At 40.7% G+C, this 12,838-nt stretch overlaps 1 protein-coding gene across 1 annotated transcript; it reads right to left on the bottom strand.

Moving 5' to 3' along the window:
- Positions 1–1,679: 1,679 nt before the first annotated feature.
- LOC116053766 (5-hydroxytryptamine receptor 5A) lies at positions 1,680–11,104 on the bottom strand. Its single transcript, XM_031304927.2, has 3 exons — positions 10,844–11,104; positions 6,961–7,741; positions 1,680–2,498 (listed from the first exon to the last, which is right to left on the bottom strand). The coding sequence occupies exons 2-3, from the start codon at positions 7,666–7,668 to the stop codon at positions 2,166–2,168; spliced, it is 1,041 nt and encodes a 346-aa protein (XP_031160787.1). The 5' UTR covers positions 7,669–7,741; positions 10,844–11,104; the 3' UTR covers positions 1,680–2,165.
- Between the last annotated feature and the right edge of the window lie 1,734 nt (positions 11,105–12,838).

The following is a 12,838-nucleotide window of genomic DNA, read 5'->3' as shown; positions in this document are numbered from 1 at the left end:
GTCATTTAACACAACAAATCTCATTGTACATTTGAGAAGCAGGCACGAGGCGGTGTACGGCGATTACCTGCAAGCTGACCAAAAACGGAAAAATGAAGCCGCCAAGAAAGCGCAAACCCCCGGTAAGACTCAGACTTCAATTGACACGGCGTTTGAGAAAGCCAAACAGCTGCCTCCAGACAGCGCCAAAGCGAAACAAATTAATAACATAATTTATTTATTTCACTTGTTTTTGCATTTACACTTGATGTATTTTTATTTATTTATCAGAAAAATATTTTTTATTGGGCCATGAAAATAATCTCATTGAGTAAGTTTTTGTTTATCAGGCTAAAACCACTCAAATAATTTTGTTGGGCAATGTACTGAAACAATCTTTTCATTGATTAGTTAGCAGTCAAAGGTTTTTGAATGTTATTTTTCAGAAAAGAACTTGTCATAAATAAGGTTATAACTAATGTCAACCAGAAAGTGACATTAAAGGTTGTTTTTGTTTCATAAATTGGTCTGATTGAATTTGTGCTCATTCTAGGATAGTGTGATCGGGAGCTGAAAGACTTGTATGTTTCCGTGGCACAAAAGAAGAAATAAATAACAAAAAGAAAAAACATCGGCATTGGCCATCGGCCAAGTTGTTATGTTAAACATCGGTATCGGCCCAGAATTTCCCAATCGGTGCATCCCTATTAAGAATTCAAAACCAACAAATTTGGAGATACATAGTTTTCACTGGACTGGCAACATTAGATGCACTTGTTAAAAAAAATTCTTAAAAACATCTTATTAGATTTGTGATACTTTGATGTTGCTCTCCAACAGGAGCTCACATATACTCTTATTTACATCTTACTTACAAGCTTACATATAGCACAACTATTTGCTGAGGATCAATTTCTCATGCTTGATTCCTCACATAACAGTATATTACACACTAAAATAAAGGTTCACTTACTGAACACTTTCAGTAGAACATGGCAATGTGTGCAGGAAACAGGGGAGTATGAAGCATAGGTTTTGTGCGCTGAGCCCATTAGTAATATTTGTATTGGTTAGCATTAGCTTCTCTTACTCCCATAACTCCCCATTCTAATATATAACGCCGAAAATTATACTTTAAAACATCATCGTCTCAGCACTTTAGCTTCTCTCTACAATGAAGCAATACTATTTTTTATTTTCCCATTTAATGACCTCTCAGGGTACAGAATCTATTGTTGCGATAATGCTTTGAATCGCTTTACACAACTCCATACTTCTTCTGTATCTTACTTTATTTATCTGGAGTGAGAAATAATAATTCATGGCTGCAGTTCCTCAACAATGCAAATATGCAAAGATGATGGAAATACTAACTTGTTCTGCTATTTCACTGCTTTAAAAAAAAGGCATGGGAGTGTGTAGGTGTATGTGCAAAAAGAATTGGTGCAGTTTATAGATAGTCGGCGTCAGAGGAGAGATTGTACATTTATCTTGAAGTGTGTATGGATAAATTGCATGTGAAGCCAGAGAGTTGTCTAGCCAGGGAATGTCTACCTAGCTATAAAGTGGAGGTATCTTTACAGGTGGGATTTCAGGTCAGATCCTTGTTTTCTATAATCGAATCCATTTTTTGTTTGAAACGTCCCCTTCGATTATGATGATTTTGTTGTGTAGTTTAGAAAATAATCCAGTTTGTTTGCTTGGTTTATTATTTATGAGGTTATTTTTGTGCCATTCTAAAAGATTATTTTGAAGAATTTCTTCCAGCTTTGTTCTAAATTATTCCCAGCAGCTTCACATATGATGCTGAAACTGTTTATGAGGGAGTTAACATGGCTTCCTCCCTAACAAGCCTGAAACAGCAGAAGGAAACCAACATGTAGACAGCACTGTATCCAGTACTGTCACGACACAACCAATGGATTTCTCTCTGTAGATACTCTCTAGTAGCTCAGTGACTTGTCTCAGTCCAGCTGTGAGGTAACCTCAGCATGGTAATAGACAAAACAAAACATGAAAAGAAACAACAAATTTATAAAGACAGTATTTTCAGACAGTCTCTGGTTATCATCCATCTGAAGGTTGATTGAGTGATGGATATAGACAGTTTAGTCCTTCTCTGTCTGGAGGAGTAACACAGTGGAGTGCATGCTGGTGTAGTGTGTCTGCCGAGGGTGCTGAGTGGCTCAGCGCTGCCGGGAGAAGAGGTTCCTCAGGGCATTGTTGTAGTTCTTATTAAAGGCTGTGTATATGAGCGGATTAAAGAAGGAGTTGGAGTATCCCAGCCACAGGAAGATACTCTTCCAGATGGGTGGGATGTCACAAGAGCACAGTGGGACGATGAGCTCGGTGATGAAGAAGGGGATCCAGCAAAGTACAAACACGCCGATCAAAATGCCTACCATCAGCGCTGCCTTTTTCTCCTTCTGCTCGCGCCATGTGTCCCCGTCTGTCTGGAAGGTCACGGTGGCATGGCGCACAGTAAACACCATCTGCGGCTGATGTGTTTCGTCCTTTACCTGCGAGGGAGCCGATCAGAGAATAAATCAGTTTCTCCACTGATTCATTAATCCATCAGATAAACCTGGTTAGCATTAGAATTGGAAAAGCAATATCTTCAACAATAAAGGCCATTTTGTCTGCTCAACAATAGATGCATTATAGAAGTGTGAATCAACAGGTGGATCAACAAGCCAAAGCTTATCATTATTCACACCGAAAACACACACACACACACACACACACACACACACACACATACACACACACACACACACACACACACACACACACACACAGCATAAAGCCAGAGCAGTGTCTTAGTCTTCATTTTCCAGCAGCCCATTTTGTGCCATTTCACAAACATGCGCAGCTGGGAAAAGGACAAAGAAAATGTCAACATTAATCTGCTGATTTCTCTTTATTGTTGCCTAGCACAGCTCAAGGCTGACTTGTTTTTGCTTATCATGTGAAGTTGCCCAGGTTGTTCAGCAACCTAGCAGCATTTATAAAAGACAAACCATCCTTCTGAATGTGTCAGAAATAAAGCACACTCTAAACTCTAAACTCTGAACTGTTGTTTAAATGTTCAACAGAACACAAGAACCTGCACCGGACTCTGGAGTAAATTTTAGTTGAATCAATATGGGTCAGCGGGGCCTATAAGTGATAAAATGATTTAAGCAAGTCCATTTAAAACAAAGGCCAGAGGTTAAAAGCATAGTGCTTTTGGAAAGGATCGGTTTCAAATTCAGTGGATGGTTTAAGACACCAACATTAGTTTGTGCAGTTGCTAAAATGGGCACTTAACTGAATATCCTCCTTTTAAACAGTGGATCAGTAATGAAGTTATGATGTACCTTCACACTAAGAAGGTGATACTCACTTTAAATGACTCACTGAAAACAAAATCTTGTTTCCAATCATTAAATAGGTTATATGAAGAATTTATCCTTCCCAGCAACCTGAGAGCTAAGTTTTTATGAAGCGGTCATCCTACTCTCCTCCTAGTGTTAACAAACCCAAATATAAAGCTAAAGAGAGGAGATGGTTAGCTTAGCTCAGCATAAAGACTGGAAGCAGTGAGAAACAGCCAGCCTGGCTCTGTCCAAAGCCTCAAAAGTTCCCTAAAGTTACATTTTGTTTGCGGAGACTCCAGGAGGTTACTGGCCCAGAAAAGAAATAGTTACAGCATGTAAGTCCCGATAAAACAACAATTTGTCATTCTTGCTGTGTTCGCATCAATTTGTGCTGAATTTATGTGACAGCGTACACATACTTTGTGATGGACTTTTCTCTGATGAGGACAGCGACCTACCTGCAGATATGGATCTTTTTTTTTTTATCTTGTTAATGTTTCACTTGCTTCTTTATTATGTTAAAAAGGGTATAAGTGTACAACCAGTACTCATAAAAGTCAGGTAATTTAGTCAAGAAGCTAGACAGTTTTGAAGTTTCATAAAATGTAAATTATAGAGATAGAGTTTTAATTTATCAATGTTTTAGCATCAGTGAGTTTTCCTATTTGCGGTGACATTAACTGTTTTCTGAAACTATAGGCTGCATTTTATGGCTTTGGGTACTGTGGTGTTGAGTTATTTGTGCATCTAGGCCAAGAATCTGTACATCTTACTACTCTATTTCTGGTGTCATGTATACGGATGTGTGTGTGTATGTCTTAATGTCTTTGAGTGGGTGTTGTTGATGGATGAGTGCAGGTTTATTATCTTGGATGATGATGCAATCTCCATGCAGACACTTCGTAGGGCTCTGTGCCTCAACTCTTCAGTGTACGCTGGGAAATGATGTGAATAAACTTTGGCTGGGTAATGAGACACGTATAATACAACCATAAGCTGCGGGTATGTGGAAAAGCAAATGACTAATAAAACATATTCCATTAAATTGCTATAGCTACAAGAGTGATTGCCTGTGTAATGAAACTTGACATAAAGTTAGTCTACCGAAGCAATTAAAGGCCGGGCTAATTTATTCAACGATTGTTCCTCCTCGAATTCTGGGCCAACTGATGTCACACTTGCATAACTAAGGGGTATTTTGAGGATTTGGGGGGAATTTCAAAGTACATTCATCACATAAATGATAAAAAAAAGCCTTCACTGTGTATTTTCTTTGGAACTCTCCATTCTGTGGACGTTTGCCAAGTTCTCAGAATGTTCAGATGCTGAGTGATTTTTATAAGAAGCTTTTCATACGTGAAAGAAAGAGGCGTCTGCACCGAGATGTTTAAAAGTGGCATAATCTCTATCACTGAGGTGTTTTGGGGGCTTTACAGATTGCAGTACCCACCATAAGGGCAGGTGAAAGATTCAATTTTCACAGGGAAAAAGTGCTTGATTGAATAGATTGCTTGTGGAATAGATCTAGCCTTTTGCATCTGTTGATTAGAGAAATGCCAAAGCCAGGAAGGCACAGTTAAAGATGCTTGAGGTGGTATTTATAGCCTTCTACCTTCTGCCTACGCACATTAACAAGTTGGTGGTGATGAGCAGGATTGCTGCAATTATTTGTACGTATGCTCATACATTAGATACTTATGTTTCCATGATTGCTGTTGAATAGCTCATCAGCCAGAATGATAAATAATTGCACAGCAACTAATATTTGCAGGTCAGTGCAGGACAGCAGCCAGTTGAGAAGGAGAGGAAGGAGAAATATTCATCATAGATACAGGAAGGGTGTCAAATAAACTGCTGGCCGATAGTTTATTTATATTCGGAACATGTGGTTTATTAAAATGATGTGTTCAAAATCAAAACTGATATGAATTAATTCATTTTCCAGCATCTTTCTCCCAGTGAACTCACGCTGCTCGCAAGTCATCCAAACTGAACCTGAAACGGAAATCATATGGGAACAAAACCATCTACGGGAACTATATCCACCACCATTAAGAATAAAAGAAAGTCTGTCATCTCACCAATCGTGACATTCTTTCACCAGAAACTGTGTGTTCTATAGTGCATTTGTAATTGTACCAGTAGCTCTCTCTCTCTCACACACACACACACACACACACACACACACACACTCACTCTCTCCCTCTCTGTCTTTCTCTCTCTCGGGTGTGTGCTGTCCAGAGGCAATGCGCAATTACAGCTATCCAAACTGATGATTTTGGGAAAAAGTGACAGCCTGAGTGTCCACCTGCAGTTGGACTGGCAAAATCAATATTTTACCCTTAACCATAACCCCCTAACCCATCGGACCAACCCTAAAAGCCTGCAAAAGTATTTCCAGGTCTCACTTGTGTATTCTGTACCAAAATTGCTAGCTATCTGGTTAGTAATGTCAAATCTTACAAATATGGATTTTAGTGACCCCACAACCTAGTCTGTTGTGTTAGTAGGCAGGTGCAATATGTCCAAGTTACATGAGTAATAGCCTGCTGTCACAATGTAGTGATTGCCTCTTACTTACATATGTCTGTGTGTCTATCTGTTACCACGGTCGTTCTGGCAGAGGTGTAGGTTGTCGTGGCTCTTTCAGCTGTGTACGCTTGTTTACCTGGCAGAAGTGGCAAGTTTCCACTATGCGATTAATATCAGCAGATAGTTTAGGCCACTACACTATTCCTTTGCCTGTCTCTGCTTTTTGACAGGCCTTGGTGTCCGTCATGTATGTGCTCTGATATTTCCTGTCTCATTGACTGTGAAATTACAATGCAACAGCCTAGAGTGACAAGGTTTCTGAACCTAACTGGAGTGTGCCCTATATTTATTTATTTATTCTGTCCAATGCTCTGTATTGCCCTGGTTTCCCTTACTTACTGCTAGGTTTTCCTCAATCTCCTTAATAGAAGTGACTTCTATTACTGACTTCTCTCCCAATGGCACTTTTTTCTCTACATTCACTACACTCAGTTTCTGATGCTGGGCATTTGCTTGGGGCATTATGCTTCTCCTACCCGCATTGGCAGCACTCCTGCTCTCCTCCTCCTCATCACTTCTCTCATTGGTTGGCTGTCTCCCACCTATCTTTGATGGCCGCTGGTATGTCACCTCCTGCTCTGAATGCTGCCTGTTGCTATGTCATATGTAGTACCATCTTGAAATTATTTTCGTAGCCCATTCTGTAAATAAGTGTGCTAACCTGGATCTTGCTGCCTTTTATTCCCAACTTTACAGCTGACTTGTACAAGGTGAATCTCTATCTCCATGAAGGCTAGTCTCTGTCCGGTGTCTCTCTCAAAACGTTTTTGTGACACCATGTCAAGTAAACTGCTGGCCGTGGTATATTTCCTCCATAACAGCATCTCAAAATGAGCGTTACAAAGTGCTGTCAACCAACCTTACTGACTCACGTACAGCTTACTCTAGCTCTCTGATTGGTTTTAAGGAGTGTCCATCTACATGTGTTACCCATTACCTTGGCAAGGGGGAGGATACGGATAATATGACTGAAGGATTGAGGGGTTATTTTAAGAAAACTGATTTTAAAAAAAGGAAAATGAATAATCACCTCAGCCATGGGCGTTATTGTATTGGTCTTGCGGGAGCCAATCCGAAACTTGGCAGCCTTGTAGATCTTCCAATAAACAAACAGCACCACACAAAGCGGCAGGTAAAATGCTCCGAAGGTGGAGAAGATCGTGTAGGACGGCTCCTGGCTCACCTGGCACTTCATCCCCTCTGTGTAGGTCTCCCCCCAGCCGAAAAGCGGTGACAGGGAAATGATGGACGACAGCAGCCACGTGAGTGCGATCATCACATTTGAGATCTTTTTGCGCGTCTTGAGCGTGTACTCTAGATGCCTGGTGATGGACCAGTAGCGGTCCAGCGCGATGGCCGTCACATTCCAGATGCTGGCTGTGCAGCAGAGCACGTCGAAGGAGATCCACACCTGGCACAGCACGCGGCCCAGTTTCCACAGCCTGCCGTTCAGCTCATGGACAAGGCTGAGCGGCATGACCAGGGCAGCCACCATCACGTCAGAGATGGCCATGGAAGCCACAAGGTTGTGGGGCACCCGGTGAAATGTCCTCACCCTCAGGATGGTCACCAGCACCAGCAAGTTCCACACAAAGGTGGCCACCACCAGCATTGCCAGTAATGTAAGAGTGAGCACGCTGAAAACAGAAAAAGGCCTGTAGATGTTTCCCCCGGAGTCATGGCCGTCCAAAGCTTCACTGAAGTTGGCTGACAGTATGCTGGTGTTGGGATACGTCATGGTAGCTGCTCACAGCCCCGCAACCAAGGGCCAAGGTGATTCAGAGACAGTTTCCGCAGTAAGTCGATGCATTCTGCAGTTGTGAGAGAGAAACTTTTTTTAATGTGATTTTTATATGTACAAATCTCCCACATCCGAAAACCTTTTGTATCAATGAACATTCTATGAAATTCAACAACATATACTAAAGTTTGAAGATGCAATACTCTTTTACGGCTGGCTTAGCACCATTGTGTAAATGCACTAGTTTACATCACTGTGTCATTCACAAGAGAGGTACTTAAGTGATTTGCTCACAATAGTAAAAAGCACTTTAGTCTCTAACAGCTGTCAAGCAACCTGCCTACAACTTTCAAGTGCAATTTCATGTGCTGTTGATAAGGCTCAAAAGTACTCTGGGACATCTCAGGGTCTGGAAAAGACCATAAATATTCAGTTTCATTATCCCACTGCTGTCCTTGGATTTGCATCAAAGTCAGACCTCTGTTGCAAGGATGAGTTTTAAGTGGGGTCTTTATTGTACACTCATTTGGGAATATCTCCCTTTTGTATCCAATAGAGAGATCCCTCTGTTCAACTGTTGTTGTTTTAAGTGGTTAAGAGTAGCATCTTTTCACACTTTAAATAAGAGAACTTGAACTACAAACTTTAAGTGAAAACTACACAGAAGTATTATTTTGTCAAACATTAGAAATCCATAATTTCTGTCCAGAATACATTGTTGTGATAACTAAGACACATCTGACTCACAGAAGCATAATTTCCATTACAATTGCATGCATCATATTTTGCAAAACATATTCAGATGTGCCTGATTTCACAATCTCATAAGATATTAATTTGAATCATTAATTACAATTTCTTATTCATAAATCAGTTTGAACTACTCGTCCTCCTTAAGCTATTCCTACAGCCTGCTCTTGCTTCTAACAATCCTCCCAGGCTTTTTAAAAATACAGATCACAGTTTCTAACCTTGACCCAGTGTTTTACCACACAGACTTTCGTCTTTAAAGTGGCTTTTTCCCCACAACCTTGAATATTAAATATAATCATTAATTTTGCATGTCTCCTCCTTGTGACATTGTAATGAAGGGATCTGGATGACTTGCTCAGGTTTTTGCAAGTATCCATAATGAGTGGGACTAATGCATATAATGCACTTTGAAATAATTGTCCCTAATTGAATTTGATTCAAATTGCAGGATTTAATCAATACAGTCGTATTTGTGTGGCTGTTTGGCCTCTAAGAACATTACTTTTGGCTCTATTACTGAAGCATTATTCTGATGAATAAATCAATCAAACATTTTCTTGAATATGTGTTGATTTTTCTGCAAGAAAATGAACAGAAGAAAATACAACAGTTCCTCATGAAATGCTTTGATACATGTTTTTACACCCAGTGGGTTGTGTCAGTTTGATCTGCTTGTTATCAGTTACTGAGCCTCATCAATAACACTTAATGGGTAATAACAATACAAGTCCTATATTTATGTGACATGTGACACTGTCTCTAGCATCACAAACCGTGCTCTCTAATCAAAGGGTCCAACCAAGTGCACCGATAGGCCCTCTGCTCTGTCTTCTCCCTGCGCCTGTTAACAAGCCTAATAGCCATGAAATTGGACAAACGTTATGAAGGCAATCAAACATGTGTGTTCCCTCCCTCAAGCAGCAGCTGTCACTCACTCTGTGAAAGACAAGGCACACAAGGCAGAAAGACGCATGCAAATGTATATATGCATATGTGAGAGGAGTAAGGGGGGAGACACTGACAGACAGGAAGACAGGAATCATGTTTACTGACGTCAAGGGGTAATACCTGAACACATTTAAGTCTATACTTTAGGGTGTTTTTTAGACAGCTGTGTGGGTAAAGTGTCAATTCAGGTCAGTCACTGTCTGTCATGAGACTTTCAAATGACAGCTGGTTCACTGGACATATTTGCTCGAGAGCCTTGTGGGGATTTTAGTTAACTGTGAGAAATTAAATAGAGACAGAGGGCGATTAACATCTCATTACCTAAGGTCATGCTTTTACTTTAGGAGGAGAGAGGGGAAAATGACAGTTATACCAGAGAATAATTTTCATGTTGCTTACTGAGCTGCAGCAGGGAGATATTTTCAGACCACATATATTTCATTATAATTTAAAAATGAGCAAATCAGTAACTTAAATCCTTTCTGAGCTTCACAAGACATTGCAAGAAGGCCACACTGCACCCAAGACTGTGAAGATCAAGCCATTGTACACAAACTTAGATTAATGTGTTTTGCATGCTTTTGAAATGAGGTTTTCTTCGCTGCAATTATTTCTGGCCACCATAGAAAATGTAAGTGTAATTTTATCAGCAAAAGAATGGTAAGTTGCAAATTTTACACATATTCGACTTTAGTTTCTGTTCCAATCCATGATTGTTTTTGTTTGCCCCTTCTATGCAATTTCTAACAACAAAACATTGAAGGCAGCCAGCTGCAGATTCAGGTAAAAAGTACTTCAACATCTCAATTCAATTTCATCTTTGTGTCCAAACACACTGTCACAATCTCGTGATTGAAACAGCCAGAGTGTGAAGTGCATTCTCTTTGTGTAGAGCTCTCCATTCTTTTTTTTTCTCCAATTTTTTTTTTTACAGTTTCTCTGAAGCGTCAGAGGGCTGCCATTTACAGCAGAAAGGAAGGGAATGTATATAGACGTGTCCTCTGGCGTATGTCATAGGCCTATTAAAAATAATAAGGCAGCCGTAAGGCTAACCTTTAACTTAACTTGTGTGTATTCCTGTTGTGTAGACTATTCAGCACTTATCTTTCATTTGGTGGAACGTGTTTCCAAAACAATGTAATGTAAGATATTTAAAGCATGCTCTTCTTACTAGTTGAAAAAAAGCATTAAAATGTGCATTATTCATTGAAATCCACAGTTTCTGAGAGACTTGCTCTCCAGAATAATAACTTTACCATATCAATATTAATCCCTGTGGAGCTAACGTGTCCCATGATGTTTCCTGTCTGCACTTGACTCTGGTTACAGATGATTATCAACCGAAACATTTGTTACACAAAATCTCAACAACACAACCTCACTTTTGATTCCTATTCTAGAAAAAAAAAGCTATTCCAGTTGTTAGAAAATGAAACTCGGCGGCAACGATTTATAAACGGAAATAACTCACCCCATTAACAGTTCGGCATAAAACAGTCCTGCACGAGAATATATCTGCTCGGTCTTAACCTCTCCATCGAAATTCACTTCGCTGGCGTGTCAGCGGAGTGATTGAACTGCCTGGCTCAGTGTGTTGATGACAGCAGGAACGCACCTCGCACTAAAGATACAGAGCCGCTGGAATGAACCACACAGTGGTCGGAAGGGGGAACTGAGTCCAATTCACATGATAAACACTGCGTTTTCTCGGCATGTGATAGATTTGCGTGTGTGTGTGTGTGTGTGTGTGTGTGTGTGTGTGTGTGTGTGTGTGTGTGTGTGTGTGTGTGTGTGTGTGTTGTTTTTTTTGCGTGCACTTCGCGCGAGTTAACAGCTGTCTTTACATTCTGTAGATATGCGTTGTGGAGGAAGACGCTGCCTCTGTGTTTTCAGACTATTCGTGCTTCTCAGAAAACATTCCCTCTGTTCTAATTAGTCTCATTCTGCAGTGATCAGAGGTTGCTGGAGGAGACACGGATCCTGCTGCTTTATGATGGATGATACTTCCACGCGACCACCCTTGTAACTCCCCTGGCATTTCTCCCATACCCCGCAGAATAATGCGTATTTCGCGCAAGTGATTCAAGTCGCATACGTTGGCAGGAGCGCGCGACTCTGTACAACTTGTAATCAAGTTTCTCCCAGTTGGGCTTTTGGAATTCCCAGTAAGACACGACCCAGGATGATTCATTTAATTAAATCATTATAGTCTGCACTGGTTGCTTCCTGCAGTAACTCTCCTTACAGGAAAATAACACTGTGACTTTTTAGCAAACCAGGTATCAATTAACAATCTGTTTTTAAGGTGTTCCATCTTGCTTATTAGAATGAATTACCTCCACCAGCAACAGGCCTGTAGCTATAGACCCGGAGTGGATACAAGGGAGGCTGATCCAAAATAACTGTATGATTCCTATCACCTGACTTTATGTCAGGGTGTTACTGTGGCAGTGGCGGACTCCGGCTGTCTGACGGACAAGGGCACCAGAGTGCAGAAAGTTGTGATGCATTTATGGTGTAACAGTTCCAAACCCATGTTAAGATTAAAATATAACCATCAAATACTACTACTTTTATAGCATGTAGGGCTCCAAGGCACTATAGGGCACTTCATCGCATTTTCTCCACTGGAAGGGCACCCTAGATAGCACTTTGTGACGTTTTCATGCACATTGCGCCACCATAGAGGGCATGCTTTTTTATCTACCATAGGGGCATCCAAGAGGACACTTTTGCAGTGTTTTCCCCCAGTGCACCAGTGACTGTTTTCAAAATTTCAAACTGTTCTTTAATATAATACAGCAACAGTACAGAGCAATGCCCTGACTATAAACTCACTGTTTATTATCACAGACACACCATGGACCCTATAGTAACTGATGATGAATGAGAACTCAAATAAAAGTTGTGGTTTCAGACCTTAGCAAGCTCCATGGGAGGCTTGTTCATTACCACCGTAGAAAAAAAAGCCTGTTTGTGCCAAAATAACCTACATTAAGTCCCAAGTTAAATCACTGCATGTAATTGGCTTTGTAGATGCTACTGCAGTGTAAATGTTACATCACACCTTTCATGTCCTTTACTCCAGCAACCTTGGAGAGTACGATAAGTGTTTATCCAATTGTTGCTTGTGCTAACACTGAAATCCATGGGATTTGTTCGAAACACCTGCTGAAAGAGGATGAGTTTGCCTCGGCAACTAACCATGAAATATGCAGCTGCACACAAGTACAGGCACACTTGCCGTTTATCACATAATCCCCTGCTCAAGGGAACAATTTGAGTAGCTGTAGGACCCTGCCTCCTGACCCCTCCCACTGCTATCCCTCCTCCCCCCTTTAACAGGTGATGCTGATGCACAAAATCAAATCAGCTTTGCAGTTGCTCGTGCAGTTGCTGCTGTATAACTTGCTTTGAGAAATGGTGTCTTACTAATTATAGGGCTATGAAGGCATTAATGCAACCC

Source organism: Sander lucioperca, chromosome 23 (assembly GCF_008315115.2).
Source record: "Sander lucioperca isolate FBNREF2018 chromosome 23, SLUC_FBN_1.2, whole genome shotgun sequence".
Lineage (NCBI taxonomy): Eukaryota > Metazoa > Chordata > Actinopteri > Perciformes > Percidae > Sander > Sander lucioperca.
This window is presented reverse-complemented; position numbering and strand designations above follow the sequence as displayed.